The sequence below is a fragment of the Talpa occidentalis genome, unplaced genomic scaffold, assembly GCF_014898055.3.
Source record: "Talpa occidentalis isolate TD23 unplaced genomic scaffold, MPIMG_talOcc4v2.1, whole genome shotgun sequence".
Classification (NCBI taxonomy): domain Eukaryota; kingdom Metazoa; phylum Chordata; class Mammalia; order Eulipotyphla; family Talpidae; genus Talpa; species Talpa occidentalis.
Window position 1 is genome coordinate 26239563 of NW_026555331.1, and position 24071 is coordinate 26263633.

General features: G+C 38.8%; 1 protein-coding gene across 7 annotated transcripts in view; it reads right to left on the bottom strand.

Moving 5' to 3' along the window:
- Nucleotides 1-24071, bottom strand: part of OXR1 (oxidation resistance 1) — a 285034-nt gene that overhangs the window by 49239 nt on the left and 211724 nt on the right. The window contains exon 1 of one of the 7 annotated variants that reach the window (XM_037502785.2): nt 10514-10712. The exons of 4 other annotated variants lie outside the window; for them this stretch is intronic. In XM_037502785.2, the coding sequence (XP_037358682.1) occupies nt 10514-10712 (199 nt within the window). Of the gene's footprint in view, nt 1-6677; nt 7435-10513; nt 10713-24071 lie in introns of those variants that run through there. 2 more of the 7 variants (XM_037502817.2, XM_037502808.2) reach the window with 2 other exon arrangements.

Sequence of the window (24071 nt, forward strand, 5' to 3'; positions counted from 1 at the left end):
TTTTTATTCTGGGCTTATTTATTCCCTCTCTCTTTATTCTGAATTTTTTCTTCTGATGTATCAATTCATGCATGAATTCTCTTCTTTGGTGGCTAATTTGCTGCTGAATCTATTCACAAAGATCCTAACTGAAGGATTACATTGCTCAATTCCTAGTTATTCTTTTTTAAACTATTTTCCTACAAATTTCTCAGTTAGCTCAGAATTTTCAACATAGCTATTTAAAATCTGATAACAACAGTATTCATTATTCCTATGGGTCTGTTTCTCATGTCTTGTCAAACATCTAATTATATTTGGTATGCTGAATATTAAATTTGCAAAACTGCATATAGGCAGAATTTGACACATAGAAAGCTATATTTCTCCAGAAAGAATTATTGTATGCTTTTCCCAAACCCCTGAAGACTCTAAGAATATTAGATCTTTTTCATGAAATTACAGGAATGATGATTTGAAGTTGACTGATCAAGTTTCACTACTTCAGTTTTTGGTTATCGCTAAGGCATAGCGCTTTGAGGTCCTAAGTTAGAGTTGTTCACTCTTCACCTATGATGGCGCTTGTCTGTCTCTATACCCTTGCTTAGGTTGTCAAAAATAAACTATTTTTAAAGATTAATTTATGCATACAAGAGAGCTGGGGTGAAGGCCAGAGGTGTGGGTGGGTGAGAGGAGACAGAGTGGGGAGACAGAACAGGCAGACTGACTGAAATGCACTGCTGTGGGTACCAGCGAGAGTCAAGGAGAGGTCTGCTGTGCCATGTGGATGACCTCCCTAGCAGGGATTGAACTAGTGCTACAGTGGCTTCCAATAGCATGATAGTGCTGAGACTTAACCCCTTGCACCACCAGGGAGGCCCCTCAAAATCAACATTTAATCACTAATTTGTTGTTTCTGGAACCAACATATTCCCCAGGGAAGAAGCAATCCCAAACTGGAATTGCTCCTTGGGCCTCTGTCCTCACACAGATCTTATCTAGCCCTATCAAGTACCATTTTAATACCCTTGTTAAAATTTGTTTTCACCCAGTTTTTAAAATTATTCTCAGCAGAAGAGTATGACTCACCTACCTTGCTTTTACCAGACTATTAAGTCCCAAAATATGTTTAAACAAAGAATTGACAAGACAGTATCAGAACTTTGTATTTTTGAATCATATACAGTGTTGTAAACCATTTTTACCTTAATTTTTTAAAAGAGAAAAAAATGATAATTTTGGTAATAAAATGGGAAAGGCAAACTAGAAGAAGAAAGCAAACATGGAAACCAAAACCAAAAATAGTATGAAATACAGTTTTAATTTGTTGGAAGACCCCTAACAGAATTGATTATGATAATTTTGATAGTAGCTACTAATAAAAATTTTGATGATTTAAAAATTTTGAGCTGGAAGTTAATACTTTCAAACACAATAATAAAGTCTTTAATATTTTAAAAGCATCTTCCAAACTAAAAACATATGCTGATTACAACTTTTCTAATTAATCGATCCCTTCTATAATGAGGTAATATAAGGGGGAAAATACCTATATATTCAAATTTTCACTTGTTATTGATTTCTAATAATTAAAACAAAGATTTTTTTTTTTAATGTCCTTAATTTTTCCTTCACTTTGTGACCATCTGCCTCTAGATATCTGCCTATCGTTTTGCTTCTTTCATAACTAAACTTCTGGGAGTTAAGAGTCTACTTTCACTATCCTTATTTCATCACCTCCTACTGATTCCTGAATGTACTGTAATGACATCTCTCTTGCTTTAGCAAAGAATAAACTAAGTGGCAACTTTAATGGGCTTTCCCAATTTTATTTGATCTTTGGAAGCATCAAATTTATTCCTTCTCAATGCTCACCTTTCCCTTTATTTGGTAACATGTCACACTGCTGTTGCTTTCCTTCCTATTAGTTCCTCTTTTGGGGCTCTTTCCCTATCTAGCCAAGGATTTTTGTGGTGGCCTTTTCCTAATTGAAAAAGTCCATAATAAAAAGTGTTATAAAGTGCTGATACTTAAAGTGGGCTACAAGGACAAGCAGCAGTGTATCCCCTTTGAATTTACCATGAATGAGGACTCTCAGGCCTCACTCCAGAACTATGGGTTCACAGTTGACTTCACTACTAAAAGAGCTTTCCAAAGGATCAAACGTAAAGTCTGAATAACTGAGAGAAAAAAAAGAAAAGGGCTTGCCCATGTAACTCCCTACTCATAAGAGTAACACAATTTTCAATCTCCATTCAACTAATGTAATTATTTTCTAAATTAGTCATTGTGACATAATGTATTATTGTTGTGTCCCTTCCTGGGGAAGAATATAAAATACATCACACCATCCCACTGAAGTCAAATATGACCACATAACTTGCCTTGTCCAGTGAAACATGAACAGAAGTAATAAATTTCCAGGTGAATGTAATACCCAACATTATTCTTCATAGCTCTGGATTCCCCCATCTCAAGACCAGAGCTATTTCATGTAGTTGTAGCTCCATGAACATGGACCCAAGAGGAAAGATGTAATTGCTAAAAGGCATTTAATTCCTGAAAGACATACACACTCAGGTGCACATGCAAATTTACTCATTCTCATTTCTGCTCTTGGTTAAATTATAGTGCTTGGAAAATAAAAGAATTCTTAAGGAATTCCTGCTTAAAAAGCAAATCATCTACTAGAAGAAAAAAAAAAAAAAAGTTCTTGCTTGCTTCAGATTCTTTAGTGAAATAGTTATTCAACGCCACAAAACAAATTATGCCAACTTTACCAAAAACTCCAGGAGTGATGAGGATATAATAAAATAACTATTTGGGTCATGAATAGCGAAAAACTGTCTATCCTATAAGCATAAAAGTGTAAAAATAGTAGAATGAGTAAAGAATAGGAGGTAGGGGAAGAAAAATGGGAGATTGAGCTGTTACTGTCATAAAGATTTAAATATAGGGCCTCCCCTGGTGTCACAGCAGTTGAGCGATGGGCTGTGAAGCTGCCAGCAGCCTCTGCAGCGCCAGTTCGATCCCAGGCCACCGGAGAGGGTCCCACATGGTGCGCAGACCTCTCCTGCAGCCTGCTGCTCCCCTCAGCAGTGTACTTCCTCGTAAGCCTGCCTGTTCTGTTTCCGGCTCTGGCTCTGGTGAATTCTCTCACCCTCCCGTGCTTCTGACTGTACCCAGTGCTTGTATAAATAAATAAATCAATCAATCTTAAAAAAAAAAATTAAATATATTTCCCTTAAATCTAAAGCAAGAATGTAACGACATCAATAACAACCACTTACTATTTTTCAGACGGCTTAGTTTTAGACATACCATTCAGGAACTACTACTTATGGCAAACAATATCTTCTAGTCATTCCTTCTTTCTAACCATCCATCCATCATTCTACATATCTGTGTACATATCGCAACAATACTGCCTTCTCTAAAATTACTTATGTCTCTGGATGGTTGAACTGGAAGTGCCTTTTAAACTTTTAAACTCTGCACTCTATGACTTCCTCATAATTAGCATGCATCAATTTTACAAGACAAATTTTTTTTTCTTAGACTGGAGCCAAATATTCCAAGAATATATCTTCAGTATTTCTCCCTCAAGCATAAACATGACTTCATATTTCAGGAATTTTTAATTGTCAGTCACACCTCAATGTTCCTAATGTCTCAGTCCTATTCAGAGTCTGGCATACAAATTTAAACATGCATCTCTTTACTTAACCTGAATGAAATAAGTACATACCCAAAGTACTTGTGAAGAAAAGTTTTAAAAACTTGCTAAACTCCTCTAGACTCATTAATTTGACTGAGAAACATTAAGAAAAATAATGCCTTTTAAGAATTACCTAAGAAACACATTGACTTAAGTCCTAAACTTGAGAGATTTTTATTTATGATCTACTCTTCAAGTGTCAAATCTCAGAAATCTGAAGCTATAGTTGGGGCTTTGTCATCAGAATTTTTTTAATAGCTTGCCAGGGAATTCTAACAGCAGTAAGCTGAAAGACATTACTCTAGAGCAATGCTGTCCAGTGAAACCTCTTGCAATAATAAAAATACTTCATCTCTGCATTATTGAATATGGTAGCCACTAGCTTTGTGGTTTCTGATTACTTCAAATGTTACTAAAGAAGACTGAAAATTGAATTTTCAATTTAATTTAAATTAATTTATACTAAAATAGCCACAAGTGCTAGGAGCTACCATGTTAGACAACAGAGATAATAGAATTCAGAATCCATATTTCTCAATTCAATTCCTCACTAGTCAAATTTCAAGTGCTCAAAAGCCACATCTGTCTATGGGCTACCATCATTGCAAAAACCCTATTGAGTAGCACTGTTTTAGTAAATCAAAAATTTTAGAGTCTTGACAATATGATCTAAAATCTATAGTTTGTAGGCCTCCCTGGTGGCGCAAGGGTTAAAGATAGCGCTATCAAGCAATCAAAAGCCTCTGAAGCGTAAGTTCAATCCCTGCCAGAGAGCAACCCACATGGTATAGCAGACCTCTCCTGCCTCGCCCGCAGCTCCCCTCAGCAGTGTGTTTCATTTGATCAGCCTGTTCTGCTCCCTACTCTGTCTCTGGTGAATCCTCTCACCACCCCCCACACCTCTGGCCTGTACCCCAGTTCTTGTATGCATAAATAAAGAAATCTTAAAAAAAATAAAAAATCTATATTTTGTAATCCAGTAACTACCCTCTAATTAAGACACACCATCAGCTAACTGTATATTTGGATTAATTTCCTTGGCCATATACAGAACTGCTATTACGAACTTGCATTCTACTGTTTCTACTGTTAAATTATTGAAATGCACTAAAGAATGGTGTATAAAAATTAGCTTTCTGAAATCAGAATCTGTATTTACAATAAAGATGGTGAGAAAATACTATTTGCTATCTTGGAACAGTTCCATAAGAATTTTTTCTCTTTATTCCCACTATCAGGAATGGTGTGTTTCTCCAAAGTGCCTGAGTAACATGTTTTTTGTTTTGTTTTGTGGGACCCTCCCAGGTGGCCCGGGGAATGAACCGGCACTGCAGAGGTTGCGGGAAGCCTCACAGGCCAGCGTTCAACCGCTGCACCACCAGGGGAGGCCCTGAGCAACAGGTTTTATCTTTATCTTAAGGAAATTGTAATTTGTGTGACCACATTTCTTTCTTTTTACTGACTGCCAGAAAACAAAGGCAAAATTTTGGTCTATTCTCTTAATACATCCATTTGCCCGTAAATCATACCTTTTTTTGTATTAATATCATTCATTCAACAAAATGTATCAAGAGTGCATTCTGGTACCCATGAAGGAAGAATTTATACACAGAAAAAACTATTTGCAACTACTCACTTTTTAATTAATACTTGATTTATTGAAGTACAAATATTAAAACCCAGTTTTTCCTTAAATAATTCAACTATAAAATATATTCTATTTATAAGTCTAGTAAAGTTTAATATTTCTATGGTGGTTTTAATAGATAGTCAATTCGAGCAGAAAACAAACTAAATATCCTCAAATAATCCTATTTATACACTGGAGTACTTAAATGCTTTCACATTCTAAACTGCACTTATAACTATCCTATATTTGATTTTGAACATTTTATTTACCTCTCTAACAAGTAACCTTTCTAAGAACTTAATTACACTAAATATATTAAATTATTTAATACAATGATTATACATTTTAGACATTCCAATAATTTCTAAATTTAGCTGAATTCTTGCACCTTTAAGTTTAAAATCACAAGTCAAAAAACAATTATACAAGTATTCATTTTAAATTAGATTCACAAGACTTACTGTACTCATTCTGACAGATCTAATTTTCTGAAATATAATATTTTAAAGACCATAATACACTGATTACTCATAGTATTAATATAAAAATATTAATACTAAACATTTAAAAAATCTCAACATTTCTCTATATCCTTCTACCCTTACTATGGACAAGACTTACCCACAAGAGTGATTCTCAAAGTGTGGCACTCAGGTCAGAAGCATCAGCATTACTTGGGAAATTGTTGGAAATGCAAACTATGCATCCCATCCCAGAAGTTCATAAAGAGAAATTCTGGGAGAAGGTGTCCAACATTATTTATTTATTTGTTTGTTTATTTGTTTATTTATTTTTAAAGATTTATGTATTCATGCATACAAGAACGGGGTATAGTCCAGATGCACGGGAGGGTGAGAGGACTCACCAGAGACAGAGTGGGGAACAGAACAGGCAGACTGACTGAAATACGTTGCTGAGGGAAGCAGCCGGGAGAGACAGGAGAGGTCTGCGGCCATGTGGGTTCCTTCACGGCCCGTGGGTATTGAATCGGCACTACAGAGGCTGCGGACAACTTCAGAGCGCTGTGCTCAACCGCCTGCGCCACCAGGGGAGGCCCCCCAACATTATTTTTAACAAGCCTTCCAGGTAATTCTGAGGCACACTAAAGTTTGAGCACTGCTGTATTGTAGCCTCAATACAATTGCCTCAATTGTACTCAGAGGCAGTTCTGTCCTAAAATATACATAAAAACAAAATACTTCAGCAATCCATTGAGATGAGAAGCAATCCTAGCTAGGAAAATCTATTTCATGCTTGAGAACCACTGGACCAAGTAACCAATGTAATAATTCTCAAACTAGTTGGGAGTTATCATCAGAGTTTATCAAGAGAGTCTTCTCACCCTCTCACCTTAGGAAATGAGACAAAGACTGCAGACATCTAGGGTTATCTTCCTCCATCAATGACTTAACACTGTGAGTTGATTTTTTAACAGCTGCTGTAACAAACGGTACTCTTAGGTCCATTAGAGGTTCTTGACCTTTCCTGGGTTCAAGAAAAGTTATTACCTAATTCTTCTATATAATCTGCAACTGCAATTTCCAACCAAATACATATTCAACTTTTCTAATATTTTTATTGGATTGTGAATTTTCAGGTCTGTTACTTTAGTATTTATCTAATTCTAAAGAAATTGAAAGCATAATATTCTTTGGTCTAATTTTATTTGCTTTAACTTTAACATCATATATGGTAGAATTCTGCATTCTTTTCACATTTTTTTCCCCTGTATGACAAGGCCTCTTAAAAATATGAAGCTAACACTTCAAAACATAAAGGATGGATGCTACATTCTTTATTTCTTTGGCTCAGTTTCCCCATAAGGAAAAAGTGATAATAGTAGTACCTACATTCCAGAGTTGTTATAAGGACTAAATAAAAATCTCTGCTAATGTCTGCCCCATTGGAAATGTTCTTAGCATCTATTATTCTTGCTATCATTCTTTCCACCCACCCTGTCCTTCCAAAAGATACTCTTTTAATTGCTAAAAGTAAATGAAGAAACAGTTTCAACAGGTCTGAAATGTGTTTAAAATATACTGTCACCCAGTGGGAAAACAGAGTTGACAACAGGGCAGTTTATGGTAAAAATAATATTTTAAGTTGAGACTCTATAAGCTTATTTAATCTCTATACTTACTAGAGCATGAACTAGTAAAGTGAATACTTTATAAGGTTATATATTATAGGCTTACAGTCATGCTCCCAGACAAGAGTTATACTCTTAAGGTACAGAATTTTTTTTTCCTAATCAAATCTAACTTACTCTCTAAGCAAGACAAAAATGATGTTTTCTTTATACTTGTTATTAATTAGAGCAATGGTGTAGTTAGCTCCTTAATGAGTCTAAGTTCCAATTAATGATTTTCCTAAGGGGGCTAACAATTCTGGAGTCAGCAAACACTAAAAGCTAGTAAGAACTACAGCCACCTTGAAGAAGAATAAGGCATCATTCAGTACTAATAACCATGTAGGTAGTTATAAAAAGAGTAAAATCAGACACATTTGACCAGTTTTATTAGTCCATCTTTTATCTGTCAATAGTAAAACTATTTCATCAACATCATCACCAAACATGAAACGGTGAGGGGCCAAGATCACTAACAACAAACGGGCCCTGAAGTACAGCCAATCTTCAAGTGTGGAAGTGTTGGTACAAGAAACACTGCTACAAAATACACAGGACACTTTAAAGAATTAAAAGATGACAGACAGGGCCTCCCCTGGTGGCACAGCAGTTTAGTGCTGGGCTGTGAAGCTGCCCACAGACTCTGCAGCACCGGTTTGATCCCCAGCCAATGCGAGGGTCCCACATGGCACAGCAGACCTCTCCTGTCGCACCCGCTACTCCCCTCAGCAGTGTATTTCATCAGTCTGCCTGTTCTGCTCTCTGCTCTGGCTCTGGTGAATTCTCTCACCCTCCCGCGCTTCTGACTGTACCCAGTGCTTGTATAAATAAATAAATAAATAAATAAATAAATAAATCTTTAAAAAAAAAAAAGATGACAGACAACAGGACACGGAAGCAGTTGTTATAAATATAAAATAAGGGTAGTCACAAGCTGAAATGTAGAAGAAATCCTTCTAATAGACTGATACTCAGGATCAGATACTCATTATAAACACACAAATACAGGTTATGCCTGTAGCCAAAAACCATCTGGCATGAACAGAGTTTACATTTTAAGCAAGGCTGGCTAGAAAGGACTTTTTTTTTGTAAACATACAGCCTTCTCAAAAATCAACTTAGGAAGTTAGACTTATTCTAAGAGCAGAGAAGGCAATCAAACTATTGCTGAAGCACTTATTTCCTGAGCTGCCCTCAGAATTCTCCAACTTCATGGGCCTATAGTGTTTTTACACCCAAATGCTTTTTTCCCTCATTTTGACTAGCTGTGTTTCGAATGAAAAAGAGCTCTAGAACCCTTGGTATCCAATCAACCTAATTTACAAGCAAAAAGTTAGACACAGAGATAAATAACTTATAAAAATTCTCTGGGGCCTCCCGGGTGGCGCAGCAGTTGAGCGCTGGGCTGTGAGGCTGCCCGCAGCCTCTGCATCACTGGTTCGTTCTCCAGCTGCCTGCGAGGGTTCCCCCCACCACACACACACACACAAAAATTCTCTGACCAAGTAAATAATATGATTAAAGTCATACTATGACATCACAGGACTCTCTAACTGTGTCAGAGATTTTGGGTGCACCATGAATACTAAAAAAGGCATAAGACATCTTCACATAAGAGTTTGTAAAGTGTTCTGAAGCTTCAACTTTCAAGAAAAGTGTCAGATACAGCAGTGTGCTCAATAAATATTTCTGAATGAATTTGGGCATACTTATTAAAACATCAACTATATTCCTTCCTCCTTAACTTACACCAATGAATTCTGTATCTATTTAGAGGCTGGTCACATAGTAATGTTTTCAATTAGGCAACTGAAGACTGATTCAAAAAGATACATATTTATTCAAACACTTCAAAGTTCCAGCCTTCATCCCTGATCCCACCTTCAAGGAAAGTCTGTCCAGGTGATGTCTTTCACAATAGAAATAAAGTATCCTTTTTATTCCATAAACATGAATTTAAAAGATATGTTATGCAGAGTGAGGAAGAAGTATTAATAGGAATCATGATACAACTTGATGTTAATATTCAGGTTTTTCAGATATTACAAATCTACACACAGCTCAAAAGATGTCCTCACTATTTCAACACTTTAAGAATAGCAGGAAGTGGGGTTATGGGTAGAATCTGCGTTTTTCCTCTATTTTCTAAACTCTCCAATCCTCATATATATATAAAAATATATATAAATATATATATATATTTACTGATATTTACTGTCATAGCCACAGAGTGCATATTGACAAGTAATAAAAATGAAACATAAATGACTAGGAGAGCTCTGCCACTTAGTAAGCTAAAGTCAGCGACTTTGGAGCAGCTGCCATATGTACGCTTCATGTCGATACCTCTTCAGGAACTGTTTTAAAACACCTCTGAGCTCTCAGTATCATGCCATGAGGACTGCCTGTCTGCCACTACGAGGAAAGAAAAGAAAACTAGCAACTACTGCAAACGGCAACAGAGAAAAAAAAAAAGTTTCCAGGTTCTGGCAACTCAGACAACAGCCAGCCTTTGAAAAAAAAAAAAAGAAAAAAAAAAAGACAAGACACAAATCCCCACGAGGCTCCAGAATCAGTGAAGCAATTTCTTTCCCCAGGTCGCGCCTGGCGTGTTGCAGGCGCTCGAGCGAATGTCACAGCCGGACACCAGCACCAACACGGACCCTGACCCAATCCCACGTTCTTCCAGTGATCTCAAAGGCGAAAAACACGGACGTCACAATCGATTCACGACTCCCCTCCCAGCGGGGGGGGGGGAATGGGTGTCCCCTCGAAACCCTCGGCGGGTGCAGAAAGTCGGGGCTGAGGAAAGCAGGAAGAGCAGAGCAGGAAGAGCCGCGCCGCACAGTCGCCCCAAGTCTTCCGTCCCCAGAAGCGGGGGTCACCCCTCCTCACCCCAGCGCGGCCGCCCCCACCCCGGCCCCAGGCCCACGCCCCGCCGGCGCCCCCCGAGCCCCCCCGCCCGCGCGGGGCGCTCGCCGGGGCCGCGCCCCCGACCCCGCTCCCCCGTCCTCAGCCCGGGCGGGCCGCGCGGACGGCGAGGGCAGGCCGGGCTCACCAGGTCCCTCCGGGGTGGACGGCGCGGGGAGCCGGGGGGGCGGGGGCCCGCAGCCCGGGTCCCCCCGGGCGGGCTCCCTCAGGTAGTCCTCGAAGTGCACCTGCCGGGCCTCGCCGCCGCCCCCGAAGCTCCACAGGCGGCTGGCCGTGCCCCGCAGCAGGCGCCCGCCCTTGCCGGTGAACGCGGTCAGGTAGTCCATGCCGCCGCGGGGCAGGCCCGCCGGGCCCGCAGACGGTTTCCGCGGCCGCTCGCAGCGCGCCCGCCGCCGTCGGACCCGGCCTGGGGGTGGGGACGCCGCGCGCCTCACAGGAGGCGGGGAGGGGGCGCCCCCCGCGCCGGAGGCCGGGCCCGGGGCGGACCATCGGGGACCGGCGCGCTGGGGGGGCGGGGCAGGGACGGGAGTTTTGAAAAGTTTTTGCTGTTCCTCCCAAACGCTGCTGCAGATCGAGTTTAGCTGGGAAAGGAGCGACACGCTTTCTGCAGCAGAGGAGGGCCCCGAGCCCGCGGCTTTGAGGGGAGCTGGATGGGTCCCCCCGCCGATCCCCCACCCGCCCCGCTCCAGTGGAGCAGGCCCGCCCGCCCGGCCCGGGCCGCCCGCCCCGCCCCCCTCCCCGGCCGGGCCGCGCCGCCCGCCCCGCCCCGCCCCGCCCCGCCCCGCCGGACTTTCAGGTCCTCCCGGCGGGGGAGGTCGAGCCCCGGGGTTCAAAGGCCAAGCTGGGGCCAAAACGAACCCAGCGGAGGCTTTGCTGGACCCTCTTAGAGTTCAGGGAGGTCACAAATAAACGCCAAAAAGTTTCTGAGGGAGTGTGTGGAGTGTAGGAGGAGGGGCACTGGCCATGTGAAAACAGCACATTGTAATTTGAGGGCGTGGCGTGGCGGGGGAAGGGACGTTCGTTTTAAGGTAAAAAGTCATCGCTAAATCCAACCCAGATAAAATGCTTCTAGAAAAACAGTATAAGCTTGGGCCTCGCCGGTGGCGCAAGGGGTTAAGCACCGCACTATGAAGCAATCTGCAGCCTCTGCAGCACGAGTTCGATCCCCGGCCGGCCAGAGAGAAACCCACATGATGCAGCAGACCTCTCCTGTCTCCCCCACTGCTCCCTTCAGCAGTGTTCTTCGTTCAGTCTTCTCATTGCCCTCCATCTCTGGCCTGTACCCTAGTTCTTGTATGCATAAATAAATAAATCTTAAATATATATATATACACACGCTCATCTTCGTAAAATAAAGCAATCCACAGTCACACTTGGCATTCGTTGTGGCATTAGGAACTGATGTTAGAGTCTAACGTGCTCTAGAATCTGATCCTGTCAGACAAGGTAATTAAGGGCTCTGGTGAGAAACCTTATCCTCCCGTAGGCAGAGAAAGCTTTGACTCTGACCAGCATTTGCTACAGGATTTTATTTCTTGTGAGGTCTGGTTATTCCCTTCCTTGGATGATTAAGTGCTGTGCAAATAAAGATTTAAACTCAGGCCTCCAAAATGTCATCTTTACTCATAATTAGTTGTCTGAACTGTCACCATTCTCCTGATGTCACCAAACTCATCATCAGAATATTTTACTTTGCCTTCTACAAGAACCAGAAAGTCAGAGGTCATCAAATATGAATATTCTCACTTTTCTTCCTTTTTCCCCTTCAATCTATAATTTCCATAATCACCAAAATCTAGATTTTGAGAATTTTCATCACCCCCAAAATAAAGCTCTTTGCAGTCACTCCCATTACACTTGCAGATTTAGGCTACCCCTAATCTACTTCTAGTATTTATGGATTTATAGATTTTTCTAATACATGGAATCACACAATATTTGTTCTTTAGTGTGTGCTTTTTTCATTTAGCATAATGATTGTGAGATTTTGTTCATGTTGTAACATTGTTTTTCAGTGCAAAGTAATATTCCATTGTAGGAATATATCACAATTACGCATTTGTAAGTTGATGGACACTTGGATTGTACTCACTTTTTGGCTATTATGAATAATGTGGCTATGCTCATTTATGTATAAATACTATTGTTGACATGTTTTCATTTCTGTTGGGTATATACCTAGGAATGAAATACCTGATTTTTAAAATAATATATTGAAAGTTTAATGTCTACAATGTGATAATCAATGTGGTGATTGATGCACGTGTATATTGTGAAATGATGACCATATTACCTTTGCTTATTTTTTTTTTTGGTGGTGAGAATATTTAAGACTACTCATTTAGCACTTTTCAAGTATATAATAAAGTATTGTTAATTACAGCCACCATGCTATGCCATGAGAACTTACTCATCTTAAAACTGGAAACCTGTGCCATTGGAACATCTAATCTTTGCCCCAACTCATGTCTCCTCAAAACCACTATTTTACTCTATTTTTATGAATTCTGCTTTTTTAGTGTAACGTGTAAGAACTAATCCTGTAAAATCCTTAGAACACTGGGCAAATCTTCATGATTTTGGATTTGGCAATGAATTCTTAAAAATGAGTCAAAAGCAGGAGCAAACAAAAGTAAAAATAAATAAAACTGTTGAAATTAAAAACTTCTGTGCATCAAAGGACACTATTTGAAAAGGTAAAAAGACATTCCATAGAATAGGAGAAAATTATCGTATTGATTTATCTGGTAAGTTCTTTATAAAGAACTTTTACAACTCAACAACAAAAGATAACCCAGTTAAAAAAAGACAAAGGGTTTGAATAGATATTTCTTTAAGAAATATACATGAATCATGAATAAGCACATGAAAAATTTAACATCATTAGTTATTAGGGAAATGTACATTGAAACCACAATTAGATACTACGTCATACCCATTACTATGACCATAATCAAAAAATTGTACAGAACAAGTGTGATACACTTGTTCTTGTGTATGTGGAGTTTGGAACCCTCATACACTGCTGGTCAAAATATAAATGGTGTGGCCAACTGTGGAAAACCGTTTGGTGGTACCTTAATAAGATAACTTAGAATTACCATATGACCCAATATTTATACACCACTTAAATATACTCACAAAAATGTAAATATGTTAATTAACAACATCAACAAAAAGAGAATGCTAATTTTACCTGACTTCCCTCTGGGATGAGTCACTTTCATGTCCCAGCAGTGAAACCTATTGACTTCTGTGATGTTACCATCCAACTGCTCAAGCAGTACTTTCTTAATACCTGGGGTCAAAGATTTGTCTATAAAAGTCACCTCTGCTTTTGTGAAGAGGAAAAAAAAAAAGAAGATGGACCCTATGTCCAACAGGACTCAGATCTTGACTTCAGAAGATCCATTACAGGCTCTGTGGTGGGAAGCAACTGACTTAGCCTCTCTGTTTCTCAGGCTTCTCAACTGTAAGCAGAGTATATAGGGGAAGTATGTGGGAAGACTTGAATGAGGTAGTGCAAGAAACATTCCTAAAAGAGTGCCTGGAACACAGTAATACTTCCTATTAAAACACTTGAAGTTATACTTTTAGTTTTATGTTTATGACAGTCAGACTCAATGCAAGAAATAGTTGTGTGAGGAGCTGATGTTAAATTCAGTGTTGAATATTCAGTATAACTAATTTTAAATTATTTTTGATAGATATTTAGAATTTCCTGTCATGGGAAAAATCCTTGTGAAAACTCAACACAGGCTTTCACTGATCAGACAATAAATCTTATCATCTTGCCTTAAGTTAATTTTTTTTTCCCCCGAAAGAAACTACTTGGAGGTACAGGTGAGAAGTGGGATGCCCTTGGGAGGAACAATGAGTACACAGAGCTCTCACAACCTCCAGGGTGGGTGGCTGTTGACCCCATCCAGACAAAGTTCTTGCAAACCCCCGCAGGACCCCACTAACCACTGCCTAGTCAGGTGCAGAGTGAGAAAGTAACCCAAGGTATCCAGAGGCCACACAACCACCGATGGCAGGCCCCTAGCAGCTTGCTCAGACATATGCCCACTGGCCCCAGTAGCCAAGACATCCACCTGGACAGCCCACGCCGAGCAGAGCAAACTCAAAAACAAACAATGGGGAGAAAGGAAAATACAAACGGTCAAGCAAGCCCTCATACGAATAATACACCATAGAAAGAAAATCAGTCTTCAGAACTGAACAAGTGAGACAGGAAAGAATTTTTCTGCCTGACAAATTAAGAATTCACAATTGCCATAATTAAAAAACTTGAAGACAAAAGAGAAAATGCAAAAAGGGAGAAGGAAACTATGAGAAACATAATCAATGAACAATATTGAAAACTTTTAAAGACTGAAGCTTCAAATAATAAAATAAAGGAACTACAAAATGTTAAAAGATCAATGGAAGAGGGCCTCCCTGGTGGCACAAGGGGGTATGACACAAACTATGAAGCAATCCACAGTCACTGCAGCACCTAGTTCAATCCCCAGCCAGGGAGTTACCCACATGGCACAGCACACCTCTCCTGACTCACCCACTGCTCCCCTCAGGAGTGTATTTCAGTCAGTCTGCCTGTTGTGTTCCCCGCTCTGTCTCTGGTGACTCCTCTCACCCTCCCTCCCCCCACCTCTGGCCTGTACCCCAGTTCTTGTATGCATAAATAAATAAATCTTAAAAAAAAAATCAATGGAAGAGCTAAAAATTCTGGGAAAAGCCAAGAAAATATAATAGATGATATGACAGAATGAATCAGCACTCTTGGAGATACAAAGTGAACCATAAAAGTAAGAGAGAGAGATACAAAGGAAGAAGACTGAAGAAATACTTTGAGAATTATGACACCATGAGGAAAGGGAATATACAAGTTATAGGAATCCCAGAAAAAGAGAGAGACAAGGGAATTGAAAAACTATTCAAGGAAATAATTGGAGAACTTCCCAAACCTGAAGAGGGAAATGAAAATAGACCTACAGGAAGCTAGAAGGATACTAAATTACCATGATGACAAGAAAACTACAGCAAGACATTAACAGTAAAGCTATTGTCAAAAAGATAACAATGAAACTGACTGGGGGGAAGAAACAGATTGGGCTGACATCAGACTTATCTAAAGAAACATTAGGGGCAAAAGGATAATGGAGTAACATATTAAAAAAACTCCTAGACAAATAAATGCTAGTCAAGAATACTTTATCCTACAAAGCGCTCCTTCCTTTATGAGAAAAATAAGGATCTTCCCAGAGAAACAAAATTTCCAGAAATTCGCTACTACGAAACCTCCACTCCAAGAAATATTACAAGACTTAAAATCCATACCAACAGAGGAATGAATAGGAATAACTGAATATGGTATTGAGCAAAACCATAAAATGATGAACAAAATGGCAATAATAGACTTCCATGTATTAATAATTACCCTAAACATAAATGGACTAAACTCACCAAACAAAAGACACATGGTAACATGTTGGATTGGAAAATAGAATCCAATCTTCTGCTGTTTCAGGAAATATACCTAAACTCTAAAGATGAACACAGATTGAAAGTAAAGGATTGGAAAGCAACCTTTTTTCTGTACTTGTTAATATCTGGTCTTATTGAAATTATTTTTTAACTAGATTTTTAAATTAAGAGGATAACAGATAACCAGATAAATGCATATGGTAAAGCAAAACATAAATTCTAGTCATATGGAGGTTATATTATTATAAATCTTTCACGTATTTTCAAATTCAGCCTCTGCAGTTTAATATTTTTCCACAAAATTTTAATCAGACATGCTTACTGGTGTTGGTATATGTGTATCCTTTTTGGCAAAACACAAATGGGCATATACTGTATCCACACTTCTATACAATTATTTTACCCTACAAAATTAATTGTGGCAACCTTTACATATCAATCCATTCTAGATCAATACTTTATTCTTTTTATAGCTACAGGGTTGAAATTATTGTCTGTTAAGGCTCTTTTTTTTTTTGTTGGAGAATTTAATTCTATCACGTTTACTTTCTCCCACCCCAAAATTGTAGGAACTAAAAACTCACTTGAAAGTACTGAGTTGGAATCTTGTGCACTACATATTTAGGGTATTTAAACATGCTTAAGAAATTATGCTCCTCTGTCACCATTTCCTGAAACACTGTTTCTTCATTGTGGAAATAATGACTATAATGCAATATTTATTGTTTAAGCAATAGTGATGACATCTTAAACGTGAAAATCTCAAGTAAGAGAATTATTGCTATGAATAGGAAAATGGAGAAAAAGAATGCCATGAGAGCTAGGCAAAGATCCTAATTGCATTTTTATAACAAAAGAATGATATGTTTAATAACCCCAAAATAACTAGAAACAGATTACCAAAAGAATTGGTTATGTGATTTCTGTATTGCCTTAATAGACTATTTATATTTTAAGGAAACTATTTTATGATTTTTACACTGACTAATGACTAAAATAGTGATTAATGCTCACTCCTCAGCTTTTTTGTTTCTCAAATCTGTCAGTCATATTACATGCCAAGAATGTGATGAGACTCAACAACAACAAAGAAAATAATCCTGTCAAAAAATGGGCAGAAGAGCTAAAAAGAAACTTCTCTAAAGAGGAAATGCAAATGGCCAACAGGCATATGAAAAAAATGTTCAACATCACTTGTAATCAGGGAAATGCAAATCAAAACTACCATGAGATACCATCTTACACCAGTGAGAATGGCACATATTAAAAAAAACTAGCAACAACAAATGCTGGCGAGGATGTGGAGAAAAAGGAACTCTCCTGCACTGCTGGTGGGAGTGCAAACTGGTCCAACCACTATGGAGAGCGGTGTGGAGATTTCTGGACCTACTAAACATAGAGCTTCCATATGATCCAGCAATTCCACTCCTAGGGATTTACCCAAAGGACACAGAAACATCAATTCCAAAGGGCACCTGCACCCCTATGTTTATAGCAGCACTATTTACAATAGCTAAGCTTTGGAAACAACCCAAATGCTCAAAAACAGATGACTGGATCAAGAAGATGTGATACATATACACCATGGAATATTACTCAGCATTCAAAAAAGATAAACACATGCAATTTGCAGCAACATGGATGGCGCTGGAAGCCAGCAAAATAAGCTCAGCAAAATAAGCCAGAAAGAAAAAGAAAAATACTGATGGTCTCACTCATAGCAGGAATCTAGAAAACTTAAATAAGGGACCAGGAAAAAGAATAACTATAAGAAAGTGAAAATCAAAATCAACAAAAAACTATGAACCAGAGACACTCTATGGGGGATGGGGGGCGGGGAGGGGAGGGATTGGGGTCAAAATAAGGGGGTTACAATTGTATGGGGAATATAAAATGAAATTTATTTAAAAAAAAGTAATTTTCATGAACACCAGGGAACTGGTTCATGAACAAATTTAAATAAATTACTGAAATTAATGGGAAAACAAACAAACAAACAAACAAACAAAAAAGTCTTTGGGAAAGGAAACAAAAACATTAATTCAAAAGGAAACCTGCGCTATGTTTATTGTAGCACTATTTACAATAGTTAAATTTTATTTTATTATTGTTTTAAATATTTATTTATGCATACAAGAGCTGGGATACAGGCCAGAGATGCGGGGGGTGAGAGGATTCACCAGAGACAGAGTGGGGAACAGAACAGGCAGACTGACTGAAATACACTGCTGAGGGGAGTAGAGGGCAGGACAGGAGAGGTCTGCCCTGTTGTGTTGGTTTCTCTCTGGCAGGCCAGGGATCGAACTCGTGCTGAAGAGGCTGCAGACTGCTTCATAGTGTGGTGCTTAACCCCTTGCACCACCAGGGAGGCCCAACAATAGCTAAATTTCAGAAATGACCCAAATGTCCCAAAACAGAGGAATGGATGAAGAAGATGTGGTATCTATGCACAATGGAATACTACTCAGCAATCAAAAAATATAAACTCATGCCATTTGTGGCAACATGGATGGAGCTGGAAGGGATTACAATACATGAAATAAGTCAAAAGGAAAAAGATAAGTATCGGAGAGCTTCACTTATATGTGGAATATAGAGAAACTGAACAAAGGGTCAGGAAAAAGACAAACAGTAAAGGCAAACAGTAAAGGAGGGTGAAGGAGGGGGTCAAAACAGTGGAGGGAAGAGCACAAGGGACCATGATGATGGATCATGGGTGCTACAGTGGTGGGAGAACTCTGGGGATCAAATATCAAATACAATGATGAACAATGCTCTAAGAAAAATTAATTTAATCAAAAGGAAAAAAAAGTACTTGTGAGCAATAGCCAATCGAAATCCATGAAGCAAAATGTTATGTCATGAAGACAATATTCTATTCTCTACAAATCCTAGGTTTCTTCTCTACCTGTACTTTCCATGGGGTTGTCTTTACAGACGACACTAAATGTATAGGCATGAAGTAGTCTCATCTCACCCTCCGTCTATGTTTCTGATCTCTTCTGCTGTACTCCAGTTCCATTTCTCACTTAATTCTAAGTTTGTACATGTTGCTGCAATTTATTTCTGTTTATTGAATAGAATTTTGATAGTTCATGGTCTCAATCTAAAAAAGCTGGTAGGTAAGTGAAATATTAGAGTGTGCAGTATATTATATGTTTTATTTCAATATAATAATTTTAGGTATTAATTTGAACTCTTAAAATTATTTGATATTTTACATATGAAGATAATTTCATATTTCATAGAAATACGAAAATTAAAAAAAGAAAAAGAATATTTGGAGAGAAATCTAAGTCTGTTACTAGTTAATACTGCTATGCCCAAATGCAAGTTTCCAGATTCATTCTGTAGCTGGTAATTAGGGTAAGTCATCATTTGTTTAGGGTTCTTTTTTCTCCTTTTGGAGAAAAAACTGAATCCTGGGCTGTATCATGACAAGATAAAATGAAACATGGTAATGAAAAGAGAAGCTACCTACAAGTCCACTCATCTCTCTTAGACACAAAATGCTGGGCAGCAAGTTCTTACCTACTAATATTCTGTTTCAACCACTGTGCATGAGGAGCAAACTGTTCAGTGCTGAACATAATATTTGAAAGAAAAAGAACCTACTCCTCTTCCCAAAATATATGGGAGAGCCCTGAATATCTACTTCCCATCCCAAACACTCTTTGAGAGAAGAAATCATAATGCCAGATGAATCCATCAAAATCCAACAGCACATCAGAAGAGAAATGCAAACCTGGATGATTAATCCTTAAATGAACCCCACTGAACAGACAGATTTTATTTTTCAAAAAAATCCTGCACTGGTAATTTTCTTCCACTGCAGATCTACTCTTGACTCTCAGTCTTCTCTGTCAGCAGCAGACACTGCAATATAACTGGCTTCTGATTTTGTGTTTGGCCACTTTTCAGCCACCACTCAAGAGCAGCACACCACATCCACCGAAGCCCCACACTCACCCCCTATCCCTATCCAGAAACTCTCATGGGTACTGGGCTAGTGCTACAACCAACATCAGTGGCATGCAAAATATTTATTAAATCAAGTGCACAAGGCTGATTGGCAGTCACTTTGTCCTTACCCTACTGGTTTTCTGGAAGTCAAGATGGGGATGAGATTCTTAAAAGATATGGAAAATCATTGTTAGCCTCTCAGATTGAGCTGGTCCAGATAACACACTGCATGATATATAAGCACATACATTTATGTATGCTTATTAAACCCTATATGTTGTGTGGTGAAGTGCAATCTCTCAGCTTCTAGTTTCTTTCCTTTTAATCCATCTCCAACCCAGCCAGAGTAATCTTAAATTCACAATTTAATTGTTGCCTTTTCTCTACTTTAAAAGCATTCCTTATTCACAACAGTGGCTTTCTATTGGTAATGAGAATCAGTTGTGGAATATATTTTCAAATGCTTATTTCCAAGCTATCCCCCAGAGATTTGGATTCCTGGCTTGTTGGTGAGACTCGGGAACCTGCATTTTTTCAATTATGAGCCACGTTTGAGATCTGCTGCTTTATAGTTCTTCCAGTTGCTTTTGCATATTTAGTTCATGTGAATCACACATTAACTTCTGAAATAAGGCAATGAGACTAGTTTTGGCAAACACTGACTACAAATGCCATATGTGTTTTACACTCATATGTATAAAGAACAGTCTCTGTTTAAAATAGCCAATGCTTTTCCCTTCATATGCCTCTGCCCCTGCCTCAGCTACCAAGAATACTACCTACTCCAGATGGTACATCTCTGAGATGGTCAAGTGTCCAGGGACCTGGATCCCTGAGAAACTATGGGGCTTACAGGTGTTCTCCCTAGCCTCAACCTGCATTGGACATGTAACATGAGCAAGAAGTAAACACAGGACACTGAGGTTTGGGGATACACTTGGCACCATAGCAGTTTAGCCTACACTTTGACTGATCTTGGAGTTCTGTAAATGCTCAATTTACATTTATTTTTACCGCATGTGCCAAATGAAGAAGACTACCTGATTTATGTTGTCAAATAAATATATTTTGTTTTTCAAATTAGTCATTTCTATATTCTGAAGCATATTCTGAGATTGAAAGATTGTCAATTTTTTTAAAGATTATTTATTTCTGCATAGAAAATAGAAGAACTAGGTGTAGGTCAGATGTGGAGGAGGGGATGAGAGGATTCACAGAGACAGAGTGGGGAGCATAACAGGCAGATTTACTGAAAACACACTGCTAAGGAGAGCAGCAGGCTAGATAGGAGAAGTCTGCTGTGCCAAATGTGGGTTAGATCCCTGGCTGGGGATCAAACTCAGGCCTTAGTGGTGATAATGCTGAGACTTAACCACCTATGCCACCAGGGAAGCCTGAGATTATCAGTGAAATAAGTCTTCATCCTCTTTCATATGATGCTTTTAACACATTACAGCAACCTTGTTAGACATAATGGGCTTGTGATGTTTACCTAGTTGAGCCTTTCATTTTGATCAATTTCTTAGCCAAGCCCAAAGAAGTCAAGTGAGTCTTTCAAGGTCACATACTTGGATAAAAACAGAGCTAGAAGAATCAAGGCCTTCCCTGCAGGGCATGTGGCCACATGAAGTGTTCCATCTTTGACTGTAGCAATTTATTGTTGCTCTCTCATTTCACTTGTTAATGTGCAATGATGTCTCCTACAGGATTTTCCAGCTGTGAAAGCTAGGTCAAACTATTTACTCATTTTTGAGTTTCTGATCTGTAGGAAAAAAGAACAATCTTGTAGCCAATCTCACAGTTGTGTTGTGATTAGAAAGGTCAGGACATATGTACAGTGTTAGGCCCACTGCTCTTTTTAAATGGACAAATTTAGATTTATTGTCTTCAGATTTCAGTCTATACTTCTAGGTCAGGGGTCAGCAAAGTTTATCTTGTGGATTAAAGCTGGCCCAAAATCTGTTTTTGTAATTCAGTTCTACTAGAACACAGCTACACCCTATCTAATTATGTACTGTCTGTGGCTGCTTTGGGACTCTAACAGCAGAGATGACTAGTTGTGACAGAGGCCTTATGGCCCAGAAGTCTAAAATACTTATTCCCTTGGCCTTTTTCAGGGAAATTCTGGTGACCTATGTCCTAAATTGCTCCGATCATTTCAAAACTACTCTTGGTTCTTTCATCAGCCGTATCATTTAATATCTTTCTTCACTAAGTCAGTGATAAATTTGTCTCTATTCAAATTTTTCTTAATATACCAAATGGACAAGAGGAAACAGGGCACAACACAGATATTGCCTTCATGGCTGACAATGGTTACCAGTCACTATACACAGTGATATGAAGAAGGGTGACTCCATTAAATGACACCATCATCCAGTTCTCATTTATCAACAGTGTCACATTTGTTCAGTGCCTTTCTAAGGTGCAGAAGATCAGATACAGAATCCAAATGATCACTGTTTTTCTCCTTCCATGTGGTTTTAAGCCTGCATTGACTCCATATTCTTCAACAACACTTCAACTTGATTTTTTTGAAATCTGAATTATTCCTCTACTATAGTGTCCTGGCAGGTCTCCTTTTATACAGGTAAAGATTAGCCATCAGAGGTCAAATCTAGTTCTTCTTCCTCGGCACACATTTTCCAGCTTCCTTTCCATCCAGAGTGCCTAGATGGGTGAGTTCTCACTACTGGATGAATCACACCATAATTCCTAATACTTCCAGGCCAGGCCCATGGGAGAATTTCACTGGCTGTCCTTTCTGTTGTTTTCCTTTCCATAACCTGGAAGCAGATGAGCTTAAATACCTTAGAAGCACTTTATTAAAGGAGAGAGAAAGAAGGACTCTGGGTCCCCAAATCTATACTTGCAGGAAAGCTACCCACCACTCAGGAACACCAGTTTCAGACTTGAACGAACAAGAAATAAACTTCTACTGTATTTAAGTCATTTTATATATGTGTATGTAAAATGAGGTTTGTTTCTTATGTTTCTTATAAAATTGTATAATTTTCACAACTATATTATGATTCCAATGGGATTTCTACCAAAGTTTCTGTGGCCACCTATGAAAATACCCTGATAATTCAGTATTTGTTGTACGGTCTGTCCTGAGCGAGTTGGATCTTTAGTGGCTTTCTTGGCCTCAAACTATTAGACACCAGTAGCATATCCAAAGCTTGACAACCAGAAATATTCTCAGACACTACTAAATATTCCCCAAGGGTAGGATTGCCAGATTTAGCAAGTAAAAAATAGAGGATGCTCAAGTAAATTTGAATTTCAGATAAACAGCAGTTAACTTTTTGGTATAAGTATGTCCAGTGAAACATATGGTTGAGTTGTACTAAAAAAATATTCACTGTTCATCTTAAATTCAGATTTAACTGGGAGTCCTATATTTTATCTGGCAATCGTACTGGAAGCAAAATTGTCCATCTTTGAAAACCCCTGTGTAGGGATAAGTTAAAAGCAAGTGCTCAAGAGATCCTGGACTGCTCTGATTCACACTGTTTTTCTGAACCTTTCTGACCCCAGTAATCTTTTCTGCAAAGTGGGGCTCATTACTCAACCTCACAGGGTAGACTTGAAATCTAAATGAAATAATGTATATTGAAAAAAATCCCTGAGTACATTACCTGACATAGTAAACATAATGAAATATGTGTCATTACTACCTAGTGATCCCTCACAAGATGGTGTCATAATATTGATTGGTCGCTACACTTAATTCTCACTAACAAGAGGATCTGTATTACTAACATAACAGAAGGCCTGCAGTGATTCTCCATTGAGACTGCACATTGAAATCAGCCAGGGAGTGTCTGCCTTGATATCTGTATGCCATCTTTGAGATATTTGGATTTCATTAATTGTGAGTGCAGTCTGAGCTTTGGGATTTTCAAAAGCTCAAAGGAGTCCTAAAATGTGTAGCTGAGGCTGAAAACCTCTCTTGGAGAAGAGTATTAGATAAATGGTATTCTTTAATAAAGAGAGAAAATAAGCTCTACTTAATTACATCTGGCCTTTAAGCTACAAAAAAGTGGGTTGGGATCAAATTTAGAGCAAAGGGGGACATTGTTTCATTGATTCATCCATTCATTCAACAAACACAATATCTGCATGCCTACTATGTGCCAGGCCCTATTCTAAGCAGTGAAGAGAGTCCCTATCCTTGTTGAATACTAGTGGGAAGACACAATCAATAAACAAATAAATCATTTTAATCTAAT